Source organism: Diceros bicornis, chromosome 26 (genome assembly GCF_020826845.1).
Source record: "Diceros bicornis minor isolate mBicDic1 chromosome 26, mDicBic1.mat.cur, whole genome shotgun sequence".
In the NCBI taxonomy this organism is placed as follows: domain Eukaryota; kingdom Metazoa; phylum Chordata; class Mammalia; order Perissodactyla; family Rhinocerotidae; genus Diceros; species Diceros bicornis.
In genome coordinates, this window is record NC_080765.1 from 11,005,027 (window position 1) to 11,026,949 (window position 21,923).

Consider the following 21,923-nt stretch of genomic DNA (forward strand, 5'->3'; position numbering starts at 1 on the left):
CATGAGAAAATGGAGGTAAAGGAGAGTAAGTAATTTACCCAAGGTTAGAATTAATGGTGGAAGCCCATATCTCCTAGTCCAATCTGGAGCCCATATCTCCTAATCTTTTTTACTTATACCAATATGGCTCAATTCACATGTATAGACATACTCTATAAACATGCAAAAAATGCTTGTAAAATATAAAATTTTTTTTTTTTTTTAAGATTTTTATTTATTTATTTTCCCCCCCAAAGCCCCAGTGAATAGTTGTATGTCATAGCTGCGCATCCTTCTAGTTGCTATATGTGGGACACAGCCCCAGCATGGCCGGAGAGGCAGTATGTCGGTGCACGCCCGGGATCCGAACCCGGGCCGCCAGCAGCAGAGCGCGAGCACTTAACCGCCAAGCCACGGGGCCGGCCCTAAAATATAAAATTTTTAAAAGTATATTATTTTGAAAGCTCAGCTAACTATAAAAACATTATTACAACCAGATCTCCTTCATTCAAGCATTAAGTTGTGACTTCCAATACAAGAGCTAATTTAAACAAATCTTTCCTGAAGCAATTGAAATGAAATGGTAACAAGTTAATGGATGTTCAAGTATTTAAGCATGGACAATTACAAGTCAGACTGTTTCTAAGTCAGCTGGGACACTGTTTACTGCCCATACTTCACAATTCAGATCATTCCTGGCAAGGCATCTCGCAAAGCTGATGGGAGATTTGAAATATTTAATCTATAAACTTCACATTCCCAGGAAAACACATACAAGCACACTTGTGCTTTCACATTCCTGTCAGGTTGGCTACAGGATGCAATTTGAGCACAAGAACCTGCAATTAAGCAAAAGAATGGCATTGTACAGAACAAGTTTTTGCGTTCTAATCTGATAAGTGCCGCCATAAATTACCTCCTGGAGGTAAGAGAAATATTGCATGCCATCAACATCCACATTTCATATTTTGAGAAATAAAAGGAGACAAAAAACATATATCTAAACCGAAATAACATAGAACAACTGTAGTAGCAAATTAGACTCTATGTATAAGACAAGGCTATACTCATCTTTGATATGCAAAGATAGCAAACTAATTGTTTGGATTCAGTAAATCAGAAAAATAAACATGCATTTTTCTCATCTCCTCAGATAAATAAAACCTATAATCACCTAATCAAAATTCTGAGTATAACTTATTCTCAATTCTTTCAAAACATTGTTTGCCTTTCCAAGACATATTTCTCCTTCATCAACAGCATTTTTTCCTGAGGTTTGTTATGTTTTTATTTTTCCTTTTTGGTGAGGAAGTTTACAGATACTACATGACTTTTCCTCACATTTCTTCATTCATTCATTCAGCCATTCCAGTATTGCATGTCTGCTATACATAGCACCAGGACAGATAGAGTTATAAAGACAAAGATGTTTTAGATGGTTAATACTCAGGGGAGATTAAGGCTACTTGAACAGAAGGACCTACAAACACGATACAGAATCGTGACTCTCACCAGCTAAAGTCTAAAGGTGAGATGTTGAGAGAAAAAGCTGCCAGCGTTTGGCATTGCTGGTCATGGGTACAGACACTAACTTAATTGCACTATCCTTAGACTTTGCCTTTTTCCTTCTGTCCCACCTTCGCACCTTATTAGTTCTGTATTGCTTCTGCAACCTTAATCCCCCTTTGCCATGTTACCTAACATATTCACAAGTTCCAGAAATTAGGACTCGGACATCCTTGAGAGGCCACTGAAGTGTTGATTTTCTCCCTGCTCCATGTGCCTTAGGAGTAGCCCTGTTACCACCCTGTCCTCTCCTTCTATTGGTTCAGTTCTATAATTCTCTAAATAATCCAATACATTTTCTTTTTGCTTAGCCAGAGTCATCCTCTGTGACTTGCAGCTAAGAGCATCTTAACTGATACGATGGAACTCTGGGCTTCGCTTACTGGTTTACATGTTTCATACAGAGCTTTAAAGAGTTTTAAATACCATTAATACACCAGCAACCCCCAAGTTTAACCTAGAGCTCTTTGCTAACCTTGAGTCTGATACATACAACTATCTAATGACTGGATCCTCTTGGCCATCTACTGTGCATCTCAAACTTAACACGTCCAAAACAAATTTTAGACATCACCAACCCCACACACATACACACAAAACTTGCTTCACTCAAAATCATCTGCTCACTTCAGGAAATGGTGACTTCATCCTATAAGTTGCTCAGACCAAAATTCTTAGAGTTATCCATGGCTTCTCTCCTTCTCATACCCCACATCCAATCCAACAGGGTCTCCTATCCTATTGATTCTACTTTCAAAATACATCAGTATCTGACAGTTCTCACCACCTCTACCCAAACCACCCTGATCTGAGCCACCTAAATGAACGCAGCACATCCCTCACAGGCCTCCTAGTTTCTGATTCTGCCATCTTACAGTCTATACTTAACACAATTCTTAACAAAGAATCCTAAGTGAGAATGTGTTGCTGCTCTGCCCAGATCCCCAGAGTACCTGACAAAGTCCTCACTGTTGCTAAGTAAGCCAGTTCTAGGAATCTGGTCCTAGGTACCTCAATGACCTCATCTCCAGCCCTCTCTCTCACTCCACACCAGCCCCATTGGCCTCCCTGCTACTCCTCAAACACCAGGCACGCCTCCCACCTCAGGGCTTTCACACTCGCTGTTCTCAACAATATACACCCACGCCTTGCTCCTTTGATTCATTCAGGTCTCTGCTCAGCCTGTTATCAGAGATGTCTTCTCTGATTCCATGTCTCAAAGCGCCATCTACCCATCCCGCATTCCCTACTTCCTCATCTGCTTTATCTTCTCCTCACTACTCATCACCAGCTGGTATAGCATACATTCATCAGGTCACTGTCTGCTTCCTTCCACTTGGATGTAGACTCCCTGAGGACAGGGGATTTCTTTTGTTTACTGCTGTCTGTTCAGTGCCTGGAATAGTACTGAGCATATAGTATGCCCTCAACAAGTACTTGGTGAATAAAGGAAAAAATAAAAAATGCCCAAACTGCAGTCAGAACTTGGTAAGATTTTCATTTAGCCTTTCTCATATGAATGTGAAGTGGCTCAAACACCACCACCAAGACATTTGCTTCAGCTACTTTTCTGGGAATGATGATGAATTTCTGCTGCTATTTTTCCAACACAATTTAAACCTCCTTATTCAATAAGTATGTGGTTCAAGAACAAAGAGGTTGCCCATGATAGGGCATCGGATTCTGCATGTGGTAATCACCCCTATATCTCTTGTTGTTATCCACCCTGTGCTAAGGCACCTGCTGATCCCTATACGGAGATAACTTCCATCCCCATCGCCCACTAGACCTCTGAATTTCATAAAGTCCATGCCTTAACTGGAAGGTCACATTTGCCTTCTCTTTGCCAAAAATTTCTGAAGTTAGGGACTAATGGACACAACATGAAACAGATAAATAATGCATACACAGGCATGCTCAGTGTTGATGTGTGCATGTGTGTTTGTGCATGCCTGTGGCTCATGGCAACCCAGGCTAACCTTAGTATTTCAAATTGAAAGCCTGTGCTCTAAAAAAGGAGAAAAAAAGACTAAAGCAGTGTATGGAAAAAAGAAATCATAAGCAAGAAGAAGGTTCAGCAAAATAAAGTGAAAAGAATTAACCTGATGCAGAAGAGAGCACGAGATTTAGAGGCAGGCAGACCTGGGTTTAAATCCTAGCTCTGCCACTGGTCAGCTGTGTGCCTGTGGGTGGGTCGTTTAACATCTCTAATCTTCAGATCTGATAGCTAGCTCCAAATCGGGTTAATTACACCGGCCTCAGAAGGCAATTGTGAGGATTAGAGAGATATGTTCAAAGTAGGTACTCAATAAATAATAGCTGCTGTTAAAATTATTAATAGACTATTCAACTAATTTTTCAAGTTAGGAAACATTAAACTTACTGTTTCCCTTGAAAATGAAAAAAAAAAATCTTAATTGTAAGCCTCAAGTCCACATTTTGAGGGTCATTAGCTAACGTTAAAAAATAGGGGAATGGTGAGATGGGGTTCCTCCTCCCGATGACAAAGGTCCATCTCTCTCACTGTGTTAGGGAACTGACCTCAGATAATCAGGTTAAAAGCAGGTGCAGAAGCTTGACCTGTTTCAATATGTGTGAAACACTTTGAGCCAAATGCTGGTTTTTAAATGACCCCTCTGGTGGTGCAGAACAGATCTAATGCCATCTGACTTTTGTCTCCCAAGCATCTGGGTGGGGACAACACAGAAAAGCCCTTCCATATGCCATCCAAGGCTGAACATCCTTAGAAGTGGAAAGCAATATACCTTTGAATGATGTGTAAACTGTGGAGAAAACCACACACGTACTAATTTATGATATTTTGCACAGCAGGTACTTAATAAACAGGGGGGTGATGATGAGGTGGAAAATAAAAGCAACTAAAGGGCCTTGCAAACGTGTAAATATCCTTAATCAGACTCATCTCATCTCTTCAAAGAAAAAAGTATACCAGTATATGATTCTGCTGATTGGAGATTTATCAATGGCTTCACGGATGTAAGCAGACCATTTGTTTGATATGACACTAAGTTAAAGCCCTACTAGCATCATTACCTTAGTAGCTCACTAGGAATTAAACAGTCTTTAGCAAGAATTTGCAAGTGAAAAAAAAGTTTATAAAATTAAGAGTTGTTAGTTCATTCTATATCCTTTTGTACTTTTCGAATAAATATCTCATGAACATAGCTAGAACACAGGTTAACAAATGAATATAGTTATTTGCTACTGAGTTAAAATAATCCTTCCACCATGAATTGTGCTACCACTCACATTAATTAGAAGCTCCAGTGTTTGAGAGGAAGCTTACTTCATTCTACCCATCCCTCTCTAGTACCAACTCTTCCCAGCATTCATCTCAACTTTGCCCAGCTATACTGTGCTCATCTCTAGAACCTTCCGGAATATTTTACAAAAATCCATCTTAGCTGCCTTTTTTCAACCTGACAGCCTTCTAAGAGAATGAGAAATTGATCCCTCCTCTTTGTTTCACTCCAGCTCGAGAGGCATTTGTTATAATTCGAATCAATATAAAGGTGGATACCTAAGCAACTTTTAATAAAGTAAAGAAAAAGGATAGCAGTTATCCCATTTACTAAGGTAATTGGTACTTTTACTAGAATTTTAAAATATGGCTTTTATATCTTTCAATATTTTTCCTGTTTCCAATAACCAAAATAGAACCAGTTGCTAAATAAGCTTAACAATAGTCTAGGTTCAGGCAGGGTTCAGAGCCTGGCTGGAAGAGCGGTGACACTGGGCTTAGAGAAGAGACTTCATGGATGCTCAGGAAGGGGAGAAAGCACGTTGATGTCCCATAGTTACTTTCACAGCTACATATAAACCTATTCAGCAAATTGTCTTACACACGTCCTTTTTTGGCAAAAAAACAAAACAAAACAAGAGCATTTTCTTCCATAAATTTTTACCTCAGTGCAACCATCTGACGGCATACATATTTGACCTTTAGCCCCAGCTTATAGCCTTTCAGGATTCTTTAAGAAATGTTCATCCTTGAAACCTTTATATTTGGTATATCATCTTTAAATTACATTGCAAAATGCCCAGTTATGAAAAATATACCAAATATCCTTTTTAATCACTTTAAGCTCCAAATGAAGAAAATCTGATTGGCATCAGATAAATATCTTGAATGTGGGATAGGCAAGAACACCTTGAAATAATGCTTAACTAATCACAAAGCAACTATTCTGCAATAGATGGGCGAACCACTAATTAGATGAAGGGAAATAAAACTGTCATGGTAGGATAAAAGGATAAAGAGAAATAAGCAGTAATTACTGTTTTATCGTCAGAGACAGGAGTATCAAACACGGCTCAGTAACAAAAGGGAACAACCCATAGCTCTGTAAGTAAATACCAGCACTCACTAAATTAGTACTTGGAGCTAAACACAACTCAGGGATGACAATGACATCTCAAAAAGTACCTTCCAAAAAGGGAAACACAGATCCTAAAGAGTAAATAAGAGTACTTTACACAGGGCATGCAGCATACTGAAGAATAACATTACATGACTACATTCTCAAACTGGTTAAAAATTTCCAAGCCAGTTTTTTTAAAATCGCTGTTTATTAAGGATTCGTCTAGGACGACTAGCCTAGGTTATTCTCTTCTAGGCTTAATTGGTACACTTAATATATACATGGTGCCGGCAAGTGTAACGGGCTATATTTTAAACTTTTAACTTTGGAGCAACTTACATTCTGTTGCTTGGAATAATCTTGTGCCCTTCTCTAAACCAAGTCACTTGAGGTCTGGGGCAGCTGGAGATGGGCAGTAAGTTGAGAACTGCTGCATGTCCTTGAGAAACTGTTTTCCTCTGGTTTGTATCCATGAAATTTCCCATATCTGCAGAGAAAAACCAGACCTTTGAAGTTCTAGGAAACTCTTTTTTGAAGGGGAGGAGGGTCAAAGATGGAAATAACTATATTTTATAGCAAAGTCACCGATGCCGCTATAATTAAGCAATAAGATGAGCGACTGAGTGGCAATGCTAATGAGTGCAGATCTGGTGGTGAAGTGAAGCATCTGGTAAAGCCATGCGCCCCCAAAGTGCCCACGAAATGCATTAATCAGCAGAACTTCTTCGTCTTTGTGTTGCTGCAACAATACAGTAAAATGTTTGCAGCTGATTTTAATATTGAAATAAATTGTTGAAAAGCATCCTAGTGCCACATGAAGTGGTTTTCACAGAAACTGTAATAAGATGCTTGTAGACATCTCCCAGCTCCCAAATCTCTCCAGCTAGTTACACCCAGGCATCGCTGTTTCCTGGCTCAGATTCCCCTTCTCTTCATTTCTGGGTTGACTGTCTTCCTAACAGATCTTTTTGGAGAAATATTTTCTAATGATTGATTCATTTTTAGAGGGTTTTCCAAACCCCATACTGTTGACTTAGTTTGGGGCAGGTAGGTTTTGCTCCAGTCTTTGTTCTACTAGTTACCAACATTTAAAAACATGGGTCCACAGGAAAAAACCCCAGCCATTAGAATGTGGGTATAAGTGGTCAATTTTTAAATTAGTAAAGTTTGAAATTTTGAAAAATTTCCACATTATGATTAGGTACAGATGTATGTGTAAAAACATAGATACGACATATATACTATATTTTTGTCTGAATGTATATAAATTTTGAATAGTCCACAGAAGATATCTGTTATCAATGGGTTTTTGATTTAAAAGAAACTATTTCCTATGTCACAAGCAGCATTTAATATTCTAGGAAAAAGATGAAACAAACTAACGAAACCAATTAGGAAAATATTCCCGGTTATTTTAAAGTAAAGTGAAGTTTGTTACTAAAGAGAAGGAGAAAAGAGATGAGAGAAAATCTAAGAACTAGATATAAAGGATGGAAAAAAGGATATACATAATTAAGCAAGAAAAAGTCCAAAATCTAATTTTATAAAATCGAATATATTATAATAAATTCCAAGCTGTTAACTTATTCAAATATATTTTGAGTATTGATGTGAACTTTTAATTTATTATGTTTTCATTAATTCAATTGAATAAAAGTTCTCAATTATTCTACAGACAGATTTAACTGAGTGACTTCACCACCACAATTCCGAAAAATTTAAGACTGTCTAGTAATTAAAAACATAACCAAACGTGTAGCATCAGCACCTCACTCAGTCACTCGTAATTATAGAAGAGTAGTAGAAGAACTAGAAATTATTTTATTTTACATAGTAACACTGAAAACTACAGGCCCTAACGGAAGTCAAAAGAACAAATGAGAAAATGCTGTCATTGTTAGTTAGCACAGCCCAATTTACAGCTCTTTAGAGCTCTCTAAGATCTATCATGACATATTAACATGTAATTCAAAATTTCTTAACACTTTTTGCTTTCTTTTAAATGAAAAGACATTTTGATAGTAAAATCAAAATATAATAAAGCTCACAGGCCATTTTAGAAGGACCCTACCCTTCACAGATTTTAGACTAGAAAAGTATTAAATGCTTTGCATAGATCTCTTCCCTCTTCTATGCCTCCTAAAGACTACACTAAAATCCAAGCTCCCTGCATTATGATACTCCTTCAGTTACTTTTAAAAGTTTCATTCCCCAAAATGGGTCTGCCCAATAGAGAATTAATTAAATCACTATAACATTTCCATCTGGGACATTGACTGTCTATATCCTATTTTTTGTGCAGCTAAAGGACTTCTAAGCAAATCATCATCGGAAAGAACTGATTATAAATTGATGAAATTTTATTTAATTGGGTTTAATTTCTTATTTAAAAAACATTTGAGGGCCAGCCCAGCGGCACAGTGGTTAATTTCACATGCTCTGCTTCAGCATTCCAGGGTTCCCGGGTTCAGATGCCGGGCGCCGACCTACGCACCGCTCATCAAGCCATGCTGTGGCGGCATCCCATATACAAAATAGAGGCAGGTGGGCACAGATGTTAGCTCAGGGCTAATCTTCCTCAGGAAAAAGAGGAAAGATTGGCAGCAGATGTTAGCTCAGGGCCGATCTTCCTCACCAAAAAAATAAACAAACAAATAAATAACATTTGAATCTGAAAATAACAAAAGCTAAGAGTAACTAGTAATTCTTAAAACAGAAGGCATCTTTTTTAACCCGTTTTTTTTTTACCCTTTTACAAAAAGTGCCTTATAGGCCCCTTAATCTGATGAACTGAAAAAAGTGGTATTTGCCTCATTAGCCCCATCATGATGATCAGACCAGCTACATTGGCTATTTACTTATCTCTCAACCAGTTTTAACAATTATTCTATTCCAAAGAGAATTCAAGACAGAATTTCAACTTCTACAATGTTTAAACGTGATTTTGATTGGCATTCCCCACAGATACTTTGCTTTCATTATTTGGAGATCTTTTCAATGTACACATACATGCAACTTGAACTTCTGATCTTCTTTGCAAGAGCGCTCCCCTTCTGTTTCGCACCACACAGCGGTAAAACCCAGCATCGAGCCTCTGTAAAGACGGAATAACATACCTGCCAAATACCAAGAAGAAGTGTTAATGGTTCCATATCTAGAGCAGCCCTGACATCTCTTCTAGTAGGCGCTCAACAAATATTTTAGTTTTGGTAAACTAATCTCTACACAATCCTTCCCTGACCAACAAACCTACTGCAACTGCAATTTATTTGTGAGATTATTTAATTGATATCTATCTCCCCAACTAGGCTGTAAACATCACATGGAGCTAGCTTCTAGATCTGTCTTGTTCGTCATTGTACCCCTGGTGCCTAGTACAGTGCCATGTGCACAGTAGATATCACTCACAGCTGGCTGAATGAATGAGAAATGTTAAACAGTTAAATGTCATTACTCTTAAACTAGACTTTTCAATAAAAACATTATAATTCTCTCAGGATTTCTAAAAATTATTTCGAGAAATGGCAACAGTCTTAACATAATGTGTCATGTCACTCTATATAAAAGTTCAAACAAGGCTCTCAGGATGAGATACTTCCTGAAATGTCATTAAGGCAAAGAAGCAGTGACATCGTGACACAACTCCTCTCTCCACTCACGTTGTAGACATCTCCCAACACAATTTATACACTTCCCTTTTTTACTTCTCCACATAAGGCCTGACATTAGCTTTAAAAACTTTTTGGATGACTGAAAGGTCATTCATTTGTATTTTCCATTCCTGTGACTGTAAGTAATCATCCTTCAAATCAATGCCTTTCTAAAAACTTCAGTAAAATTTTATAGGGGAAAAAAAAGTAGTTAGAGGATACAGTTTCCATAAAAGCTATGCTTTAGGTTTACTGTTGGTTATATAACTTAGGATACTTTGAAATCCGTAAGCAAGCAAGGATATATAACCAAGGACCACTGAAGTGAGTTTTACGGCTCTGGAGCCCATATCTTTCATGCTGCCTAAGAGAGAACATTAATTAATTTCTAGGCCATGTTCACAAACAAATCAAGAATAAGGCTTGAGTCCAGGATATTTTTCACACATGGGAAGGTGTCTACCACAAGAAAGAAAAAGAGCTAAAACTCAATCGAATGGTAGCCTATTTTACAAAAAAGAGAAAAGGCAGTGATGCTATCCTCTAAAAGAAAAGACGTTCCAGTAACAGTTATCCTCAATTTAAATACTTCCTCTTACAAAGTATAATGAGAGAAATTTTTTTAAAAATCAAGTAAAAGGTACCGTGTATGGTATGCTTTCTTTGCTCAGTTCCTAAGTGTACCTTGAAATCACTTATATTCAACTAATTGCTCATCTTTTTATTCAAGTGTGTCCCATTAGTCAACCTGAAAAAGGCACTAATAGGCATAATTTTTAAGTGAAAATCATTTTGACAATACAGGTAATTCAGTATTAAGCAAATATTAATCAAAGTATGTTTTCCCTCTGATAACTGTCTTGAGATCGTATGACAAGATTAATAAAATCTTTTATGAAAAACAATATTGCTGAGTTTTAATCTTCAAAATTTTATTCTATTCTGAGGAATGGTTCATCTCAAATAAAAAATTAATTAGTAAAGAAAATCAGATTAATATCAAACTGAACACAAAGAGTCAATGTCACTTATTTAAATTACAAACCAAGGCTAGAAGAATAAGCACCATTGATTATTATATACTATGATTATAATAAGGAGGAGTTTTGAGATTAGGTTAAAACAAAGTCAATAAAAGTTTTTGGAAAAGAAATAACACAAGTTATTGGAGTACATATTTGAAAAACTACAAGGACAGTTTCATCACTGCAACATAACCAGATTTATATAATTGCTATTCATTCCATTTTTCCCTTTTTGCAGTATCCTAAATAGATGTTAAATTCTTATAAATTTCTATAGTAATTCTATGTACTATTGCACAAAAATAGCAGCGCTTTCAAACAACAGGGAGAAACAGATACAAAGTTGAATATTAGGCATATGCTGTTTTGTACCACCTCTTTAGTCTAACGCACCAGGGGAAGAAATACATAAAAAAGTTGCAAAGTGCTCCACCTATTACAGGAATTCCTACACAAATTATGTTCACCTAACAGATGGGAATATTCATTGCAAGCCTATTGTTTATAAACACATTTTTAAGCAGAGAAAGTTTACTGGCTCTTTATAAGAAAGTATGATAAAATCTTAGCACCATATGCCACTAAAATATAGAAAATGCCTGCTCCTATTTCAAATGAACACAGCAGGGAATATTTGTATTCACTGTATCAAGGCAGAATTCTACTAGATTAACAGAACATTTTCCAGGGCTAGTTAATCATAAGGAATAGCAAATTAAAGAAAATCAAACACAAACCCACAACAAACCCAAGGGTTTAAATGCCCATTTCTGCTAAGTAGGAGAATGCCTCAGTTCTGAACTGCCACTTGGAATGGCCCACAAGAACAACCCCAGAATTTCTCAAGGAAGCAGCTTTGGGTCCATTTCAGCCCACAACTGCTTAATTAGCCCTGCCTGGAGGAGACATTTGACATTTTTTGTCTGCCTAGGATCTGCACCCATTTCCTGTATTTGGAGAACTCTCCACTGTATGAGTCTTGATGGAGGCAGACCCCTCCTTGCATTAACAGGGAACAGGTATGAGACTGCATGACTGCTGGACACATGTACTCTGGGTTTTTAGATCTGGGGCTGGTGATGCACAGGAATAGGGCTAAAGGACAATTTGTCTTACAGCAGTAGTGGTGGGGTACAGTGGAGCCCTGGACCAGGGGAGCAGTGCAAGTGTCTAGTGCCAATCAGGGCAGTGGCTCAAGCAATGTCATCCAGGGTCCACTGGTACTAGCAGCAGGACCCTTTTAGGACTGGCTCTTGAGGTGATGTGGCTCTGGTGGGCTCACCTTGCTCTGTTGCTGCTCAATCTCCAGATTGCCTAGTGATTCTAAGAGCAACCAAAAGTCCAACACTTACTTTTTCATTTCAGCAAGAGAGAATTTGTTTCTGTGGCTTGTCCTAGAACTCCTCAAATTTCTATAACACAGAACTTAGCCAAAACAGTGTTGGCTGAAAAAACTTCTGAAGTTACTAGGTACTCACCATGGTCACAGAAAAACCTAAAGAATGCCTCATTGAATCATCTCTTTTTCAAAAACCATGTCTTCCTGGTAAAGCACTAAGAATCATTAGGTGATAATTAGTCCCAAAACACTGGAACAAATTAACTTGTTATAAGGAATTTTCCTGAACGTGAACCACCAAAATTTTAGAAAATGTCTGACAAAATACTATCTGGCTTTAGAATAATTACTGTTGAGCAGTTCTTCTCAACAACAGTTAGATACTATGACTAAGTCCACAGGTGTACAGAGGCCTACCATGGGTGAGAATAATGAAACCACATCTTCAGTATAGAGGAGAAAACCCGTCTTTCTCCCTCTAAGATCAGGGGACACAATTCCATTCATAAGAAAGAATTTTCACAACCATTAAAATTAAATATAAGGTCTTTTTCTTTTAAATGGGGGTCTATATCCATTTTATGGCACTCCAGATAAGACTATTCCCCATAACTTTAATTTTTTATGCTGGTACGAAAATATCTATTTTGCAAAAAATAAACAACCAAATTCTACAATAAACTTCCATATCTTGGCCCAAAGCCCATTCATATTTTTAAAATGAAAAAAAGGGTTAAGAAAAAACCCTGTAAGCCATTTATATCCTTCTTGGAACTACTTAAATTCTTTTTTTGGAAATGAGATGATAAATAATTACATTTTCAATTTTATTTTTATAAATTTCCTATATGAAATTTTAAAAAATAACAATAATCAAAAGTGGAATGAGTCTATAGTTGGCTTTTTCCTCAAGCAAAATAGTGAAATGAAAAATCCGGACTGAAACTTGTTAAGAAAGAGACAGATACAAAATTTTGAAGGTGTGTCCAGTTCTCTAGTAGGTCCTGGGCATTAAGCAAGCTGGGGGTTATGTTTTGAGTCCTTTCAAAAGAGTTAAAGTAATCAGAGTGAAGTTCAAGTCAACAGTATGGTAAAGATGAAAGCTGGCCAATAGGAACATTATATTTGCAAAAGTTCATTAATCTGTATTTTATTTATTTAAAAATTTATATTCAGTTGAAAGGGGCAATAAACAGGTCCCTGCAGGGGATGAGCTAAGGATCTACAGAATCTGTCACAGTTGTTTGGGAATATAAATCTGGGGAATGTAAGTCTTCAGGGATCAACTGGATGCTGAAATCCACATACCATGAATAACTACATTTAAACTTCACCTTCACTCAGTTATAAAAGCCAATCCAGAGTTTCAAAAGTTAATGTTGAAATGTTTCCAAGAATCTTCTTCTGGGATTATGGTTTATGTGATTTTCTCTAACATGAACAATGTTTTGGGATCATTCGTTTTTCATTCATTCTTTCCTTCCATTATCAAATCAAGGGCAGAAAAGGAGAAATTCACATTTAGTGAAACATGAACTCATGACTGGAACTAGTCTGTCAAATCTGTTGTTAGGAGAAAATTCTCTCTCAAGTCAGTAAGAATGGAGTTTCAGAAAATCTTTGGGAAAGAAGACACTGATTTTTTAGAGCTAAAAATCCTTTATTCCATCTCTGTTTACTTAATTCCTTATATTGCCTGGTTCTCTATAGACATAAAAACGTCCAACACATGAACGGTTAAAGTATGAGGGGAAATATTAGTTTCTACACAGTCAAAATTACCCATACCAAGACACAATAGAAAGAGGACTTAGGCTATTAAGTATTACAATATAAGCATAAGTGAATTAGAAACATAAATTAAAAAGCTTTCACTTGTCTCATTTGGAAGCATTTGTTGATAATTATGTTACAGACTTGTTTGGTCATTCTGGCTAAAGTTCTTCACTTAGATTCTACAATGATTCCTAGACAAATGAATGAAATGGAATTAATTTTCTAACTCCAAATCATCTCCAATAAGAACTTTGGAAGCTCAATGCTAATTCTACTTCAGAAAATCTCCAGAAACAATCATATCTGCTGTGACCACATGCAGTTGAAAAGACAGTCAAACTAAAGTTAGAAATAAATACAAATAATACACAACTTTGTGGGAGGGATATAAGACTGGAGGCACGCCATGTTAATATCAGAGATGAAAATCAAGTAAGATAGCACAGGTTCATACCACATAAGCCTCAGAAGTCAGTGTTGGTTACTTCCGCTTAGAATGAGATGAAATTAGTCCACCCACTTTTACCTGCCAAATTTATTTTCTCCTTCCTTATAAACAATAGACAAAAGCACTTAATACCTTGGAAATGAGAAATTCATTTTGTTAAATCCAGGGCTCCTAAACATAACTGTGTGATATACATGAAAGGCCAAAATTAAGTTGAAAGCTTTACATTCATTGTCCCAACCATTCACGTCTTTGGCACTGTGAAATAAGAAAGATATCCTGAGCCTTAAGCAGATTGGGACTATAAGGGATTCTATTTATTTTAGGCAAAATGGGCAAGACTAATTTATTTGAGCCAAAATATAACCTGTTGTTGTTGTTGTTGTGCGCTGGGCAGTTTATAGAGGACAGGACCAATGGAGAGTTAACCAGCAGAAAAGAATTACTAGAAACTAAGGTTAGGAAAGTTGAAGCTGGACAACTTGGGGAACTAAGCCTTTCGCAGGAAGATGAGGATGGGAATCACACTCAGTTTGGTTGGTTGATGGAGAAATCAACTGGTTACATTTCACCTAAGAAAAGTGTTCTCAGTTAAATAGACCTTTCTTCTCGGTGAGTAGGGAGGCGCAATAGATACAAAATAAAAAGCATGTAGAGGCATCTTGCCCATGACTTAGTGATGAAGGAAAACTGGGTGCTTTATCTCAGGGTCTCAAGCCTAAAGGATATGGCCAAGGGATCAATTTGGGAAAATTTGACAAGTCAATAATATTGAGTTTTCAGACATATGAATGTGAAATATCTGTCCATTTATATAGGTCTTCTTTTATTTCCCTAAATAATGTTTTGTAGTTTTCAGTGTAAAAATCTTGCAACTCCCTTATCAGATTTATCTCTAAGATTTTTTTAAGCTATTTTTTAAATTATATATACATATGTATATACAGTCATTTGTCACTTCACAAAGGGGATACGTTCTGAGAAATGCATCGTTGGGAGATTTCATCATTGTATGAACGTTATAGAGTGGACATACACAAACCTAGATGGTATAGCCTACTACACACCTAGGCTATATGGTACTAATCTTATGGAACCACTGTGGTATACATCATCCGTTGTTGACCGAAACATCATTATGTGGTGCATGACTGTATACAAATTGTTGACTATTCTTTGCTAATATACAGAAATATAATTGATTTTTGTATACTGATCTTGTATCTTGTAACATTGCTAAATGCACTTATTAGTTTTAGCAGCTTTTTATAGATAATATCACATTTTCTACATAGACAATCATGTCATCTTCAAGAAAAAGACATTTGGGGGGCTGGCCCTGTGGCATAGTGGTTAAGTCCAGCGTGCTCCACTTTGGCAACCCAGGTTCGTGGGTTCAGATCCCGGGCGTGGACCTACACCACTTGTCAAGTCACGCTGTAGCAGCAACCCACATACAAAATAGAGGAAGATTGGCACAGATGTTAGGTCAGGGCTAATCTTCCTCAAGCAAAAAAAGAGGAAGATTGGCAACAGATGTTAGCTCAGAGCAAATCTTCCTCACCAAAAAGAAGAAGACATTTTTATTTCTTCTCTTACAATCTAGATGCCTGTTATTTCTTTTTCTTTTCCTTTTTGTCCTCCTTATTGCACTGGCTAGTAACTCCACTACTGGGATCTGTTGAGCTTCCTGCATTGGTGGGTTTGTAGCTTTCATCAAGTGTGGAATTCTTCAATATTATTTCTTCAAATATTTTTCCACTCCTGCTTCCTTTGGGATTACAATTACACATATATTAGGCCATTTGAAGTTGTCCTGTAACTCACTAATGCTCTTTTCATTGTGTTTGATTCCTTTGTTTTTTCTGCCTTTCATTTTGGATAGTTTTATTGCTATATCTTTAAGTTTACTAATATTTTCTTCTGCAATGTCTAATCTGTTGATAGTGTCATCCAATGTGTTTTTCATCTCAGACATTATAGGTTTCACCCTCAGAAGTTTCATTTCTGTGTTTTAATATCTTTCATGTCTATACTTAACTCCGATCACATGGAATATAGTTATATTTCGATGTCTTTCTCTGCTAATTCTAACATCTTTGTCAGCTTTGGCTTGGTTTCAACTGATTGACTTTTCTCCTCATTATGGCTCATGGTTTCCTGCCTCTTTACATGCGTGATAATCTCTGATTAGATTCTAGACATTGTGAACTTTACCTGGTTTCGTGCTGAATATTTTTGTGTTCCTATAAATATTCTTGAGCTTTGTTCTCCGATGCTGCAAAGATACTTGACAATAGTTTGGTCCTTTCTGGTCTTGCTTTTAAGATTTCTTAGGCAGGACCAGAGCTGTATTTGGTCCAGGGTTAATAATTCCCCACTTCTGTATACTTTAACCAATAATCCCATGAATTATGACATTTTTCAATTTGGCTGTTCTTACCAGCCCTGTGTGAGCATGGTAAACTATTGCCTCCACTTCCTGCATAGCTCTTTCCCTGGCCTTGGGTAGTCCCTTCACATGAATGTGCTCACATGAATATTCTGCTAAATACTCACAATAGAACCTCTGCAGATTTCCAGAGTTTTCTCTCCCCTCTAGTACTCTGCCCTGAGAAATCAAGCTGCCTTGATCTCTCTGACTTTCAGCTCTCTTTAACTCAAGAAGTCCTCTGGGTTTTGCTTGTTCCCCCTCTCTATGCCATAGCCTGGAAAGTCTCTGAAGCCAGTAAGCTGGGGCAGTCATAGGGTTCACCTTGTTTGTTTTCTGTCTCTTGGGCATCACTGTTTTTAGTTGCCTATGTCCAATGCCACAAAAAGAATTGTTTCAAATACTTTGTCCAGTTTTATGGTTGTTTACATTTCCTATCTATGATTCTCTTTTATATCTCTCAGTGACGTTTTCCACTTTTCTTCATGTTGGTTCTATTCATTTCTTATAAAGGTTATTCCCAGGTATTTAATAATTTTTATTGATATTGTGAAATTTTTCATCTTTTTATAAGACATAAGAAAAAGTAACTTTTCCCTTAACCATTCCTATTCTTTTTACTGGAATAAAAAAAATAAATATCCATCAAATTTCTATTGTGCTACGGCCACAGAAATTGAACTACAGAGACAGGTCTCATAAGAGACTATAAGATGTTCCAGCACTTTAGAGTATCCAATTATTCTTCCTGTTATAACAATAAGTATTGTGACTAACATTAAGAAATTCTTGGCCGGGGCTGGCTCGGTGGTGCAAGCGGTTAAGTGCGCGCGCTCCGCTGCGACGGCCCGGGGTGCGCCGGTTCGGATCCCAGGCGCGCACTAACGCACTGCTTGGCAAGCCATGCTGTAGTGGCGTCCCCTATACAGTGGAGGAAGATGGGCATGGATGTTAGCCCAGGGCCAGTCTTCCTCAGCAAAAAAAGAGGAGGATTGGCAGATGTTAGCTCAGGGCTGATCTCCTCACAAAAAAAAAAAAAAGAAATTCTTGGCTTAGATATATATACTTTGAATATAGTTATAAAATAATTTTTTATCCCATAGTAGAAAATAACTTAGAAAAAATATTTTCTGGAATAACACAAATACAAATCTGCCTATAAGACCTAGGCAAACTTGGTTTAACTATTGAACTACTACCATTTTGCCAATGTAGCTACCTGCTCCTAAACGTGAATATAAGCATCAATATGAATAATATAACATTAGAAACTCACTGAAATTCATTGTGCAGTTTTTAACACAAGCAGCAAAAAAAAAAATGCTATTTTTAGCCAAAGCTGGAAAAGGTGAATTTATATTTGCTCTTTATAGGGTTAGCATTTCATAACTGACACCAAAGGAGGAATAGGGACTCAATTTCAGGTGGAAAATGGCTACCATTTTCATAAAGTATCCAGGTTTTTCAATTTGAGACTTAAATTGGTCTCATGAAGGTTAACATATGACAGCTGAAGATGCTTATTGGAAGGAAGTAGATGAAAGAGTAATTTGAAAAAACAGCATGAGATTTTTAGACAGGTTTTACATTTTGAAAAAAATGATGACAAAATACGATGGATCTTTGATAACCCATCTCAGTTGTCCGAAGCCCTCAGTGAATAGAAGGTAATTTATCACGCCTACCCCAAACCATTCTTGCTTCAGAATAACCCATTTCTTCTTATCAAGTTTCTAGTAAGATGGTAGTGAAGCATCTACCTTATTTTAATGGCCCATATACAATGAGCTACCCCCTCAATCTTGCTTCAACACAACCAACAATGCTTCTTCTTCTTGTAGATTATCCAGGGTGTGTCAAATTAACAGGTAAATTTGCCAGGGCAAAGAGCAATGCAAAGAGAGCTCCACCTACTCACATATTTTTAAGTTCACACCAAAATTGTTTTATCATAAGTTTAAATAGTTGCATATATAATAACGGCTTAGTGTACGTTTTGGTATTTTAAAATAAAACTGTTACACCACTGTTTTGAACCTATCCAGTGGAATCTAAATAACATAGTAGTTTTGACATCCATGTTACCCATTTTTTAAAAATGAACTCTTTAATGGATAGAACTTTAATTTTTCTTTTTACTCGTTGAACTTGAGCATTAAATCTATTTGCCCCACAGATTTTCATTCTAATGTAACATATTTTTATGCCTGAAAGATACTTATTGATTGCCCATCATACTTCTCTGAAATAAAAATATACATATAAATGGCAATTTAAAAAGAATTTCCCTTGACCCAAAGAGTTTAAGCGCTTTAAAAAATGTCTTCTGGATTACGTGTTCATTGCAATTATTACACAGTTAATCAAAACAACATAAATGTATCACCCACTTTGAAAAATAATTATTAAACACTAAAAACAGAAAAGAAATGTATCTCATAATGAGATGGAAGTGACTGTTTTGTTTTTTCAATTACTCTATATTTCATTAAATGGAAAGTTATTTACTATTAAAATGAAGAGAATTTGATAGAAATTAACAACAAAAAGAAGAGAAGGTATTGACCACATATTTGCATACAGTTAATTTAAATCTAACGAGTACGAGGAAGAAATAAGTAGAGAGGAGGTTGATGCAGAGCAGCAAGCAAAACACAGTAAAGTAATAAAAACGGACATGGATTTAGAATATCAAATAATCTCTTTTTGCAAGTTAATGAAAGTGTCTTCTGAATGAATGTTTGAGAAAATATAAAGCACTACCTTTCCTCTAGCGCATGTTCCTTCTATATCGAGATAGAACACTGATCTGATGGAATTAAACAGAACTTTTTACCTCCTCCTCTTTGAAATCTGCAACCAAGGCCTCACTAAGCTCTTCTCATTTCTGAGTAGAGCGAAATGCAGGCAGAGTGTGCTTCATAGAAGAATATTTCTCAACTTGTTTTTTCTTTCTGATAAATCCTGAATGTTTTAATTCTAATGTATGTAAATGGAGAAGCAACAGAGTGTTTCTGTAATTTTGCTGCCTGGATAAAACAAGGTGCCCTCCCTTGTGGTATTTCTTGCAGATGCTCTCTGCTTTGCTCTCATTAAGCGTGCCTTGAGGCACAATATATTCTTTGACGATAGCTGGGGAATGGAAAAGGTGAGGTTGTTAACAAAAAATTGGTATAGCTCTTGCCACCCACCTACACAACACATCTGAATTAAGAAAACTCCAAGATTGGTCAGAATATTCCATTTCTAGTGTCATACTTTGCCCTTAAAACAAATATGTATAAAGTGTGAAAGGCAAGACGCTCTCCTGTGGGTTGTTTAAAAGAGGTTTCTTCAAGCCCAATATTTTGAACTATGTGTTTGCCTTGTTCTCCTAAGATATGGCTCCACAGGAAGACTCAAGATGGGGAGATGTGTGCCTTTCTTTTGTGAAATGGGAGAAATAACACAAAGAGGGTAGGAAAAGAGAATTGGCAGGTGCCTACACAAAGGCATGTTCTCAGGAAGCTCAATTTCAGAAAACATGCATACGGAAACCGAAGATCTAGAAAACAATTCTTTTGCCATTATCCATGGCTGCGTACCCCAGTTTGAAGACCACCGTTACAAATCATCCACATCACTACTTTTTATTAGGAAGAACTATCTGGATTCTTTTGAAATCTTGTTCCTTTCTTCCTGGGGCATACAAAACATTATGTCATGTAATTTTTATGGGAACCTTTTGAGTGGGGTTTTACTATACCCATTTTACAGGTGAGAAAAGAAAGACCAAACTGCTTAGATAACTTGTCTAAAGTCACATAGATATTAAGCTGAATAGAATTATTTGAATTCAAGTCACCTGCCATCAAAGCCCATTACTCAAATATGGTTCTCATTTCTAAGTTCACTTTTTTTTGCTTTCTTATACGCCTTCTAACAAACCAAGCCCCATAATGTCACATACAATAATATATAATATTGCCTAAGATTTATTAACAGACTGCTTGAGGGCCAGAAAATATGTTTTTTTACATACATTAGAGCCTTTTAATGCTCACACCACCACAAATGAGGTATAATCACCCCCATTTTGCAGATATTGAAAGTGGGGCTAATAGGAGGCTTGCCCAAGGTCACACCCTAATGCTAATTGGTGGTCAGCTGGGATTGAAACCTAGGTTTGTTTGATTTCAACATGCTCTTAACTATTATGATAAACTGCTCTCACAACAGCAGATACTTGACAGTATAGGCCTAATAATGAAAGAGGACATCACAAACTCTTATGTGTACAAAGGGCAGGCAGACAATGGACGTGAGCAAAGCAAAGCAAGTGTGGCTTCGTAAGGTACAGAGACCAGAGACTGCTGAGAACCAAGCGGATGTGCCTTCTCTGCAGGGCAGCACTGTCCACACCTGCTTCTGTGTGAGGCTGCAGACCCTGGTGGCCAGGCCTTCTGACTGGGCAAGAGGGGCCAGAAAGAGGGTTCTTATATGAAATCTTATAACTGTTAAATGCTGGCAATCAATTAAGAAATATGTTGCACATATAGCCACATATATTTTTTACCTGATTTTTAAAATACATACACACCACACTCTGGGCAGGCTGAATGTGGTTCACAGAGACCATATTACAGCTCTGAGGTAAAGAGAGTGAGTGGTGGGCTATGCCCCATGTTGAGAGGCTCATTACTGTATTTAAAATACCTCTAGACAACCAATTCTCTTTCTTATTTCCTTTAAATTAGAGCATGGTATTGCTGATTTTCACTGATTTGGGGGCCTCTTGAATGTTTTAGGCAGTCACTAATTCTCCATCCTATGTAGAACTGCAGCATCTAGTATAATAATCCCCACCTAGAACAGAGGTTAAATAGATACAAACCCAGAAAGATCTCAAGCACTGCAAGGAAAGACTGAGGCTCACAAGCTGGTGCCGCTGCTTCCTGTGAAGCCACACCTCAGAGGTAACCTGCACTCCACCTTCCCCATCTCAATCCTTGTACTCTGTCCCCCAGCATCATGCCCAATCCTGTACTCCAATGCCTTGCACATGGCAGGAGTTCAATAAACATCTGTTTTTGCTGGAGATGCTCTATTCATGTCCATCCTCTCATAGTCCCATCTTTTCCCATCCCAGCTCTAAAAGTTAGCTAGGAAAGGTTTTTGTTGACTGCTCAGAGCTCCCGAAGCTACCAGCTAAAGACCTCTGTTTAAACATTTATGCTCATTAGATGTGAACAATACTGGTGGGTGGAGCTGTTGTCACAAGACAGCAAATTTATCACGCTAAAGCTGTTATTTGCATTCCTCTGTAACTACATTGTGTTTTTTTTTTG

General features: G+C 37.1%; 1 protein-coding gene across 2 annotated transcripts in view; it reads right to left on the reverse strand.

Moving 5' to 3' along the window:
- SDK1 (sidekick cell adhesion molecule 1) overlaps positions 1–21,923 on the reverse strand; it is a 919,553-nt gene that overhangs the window by 556,493 nt on the left and 341,137 nt on the right. For both annotated transcript variants that reach the window (XM_058569383.1, XM_058569382.1), the window contains exons 3-4: positions 8,937–9,043; positions 6,267–6,414 (exon numbers count right to left, since the gene is read on the reverse strand). In XM_058569383.1, coding sequence (XP_058425366.1) covers positions 6,267–6,414; positions 8,937–9,043 — 255 coding nt within the window. The remainder of the gene's footprint in view (positions 1–6,266; positions 6,415–8,936; positions 9,044–21,923) is intronic.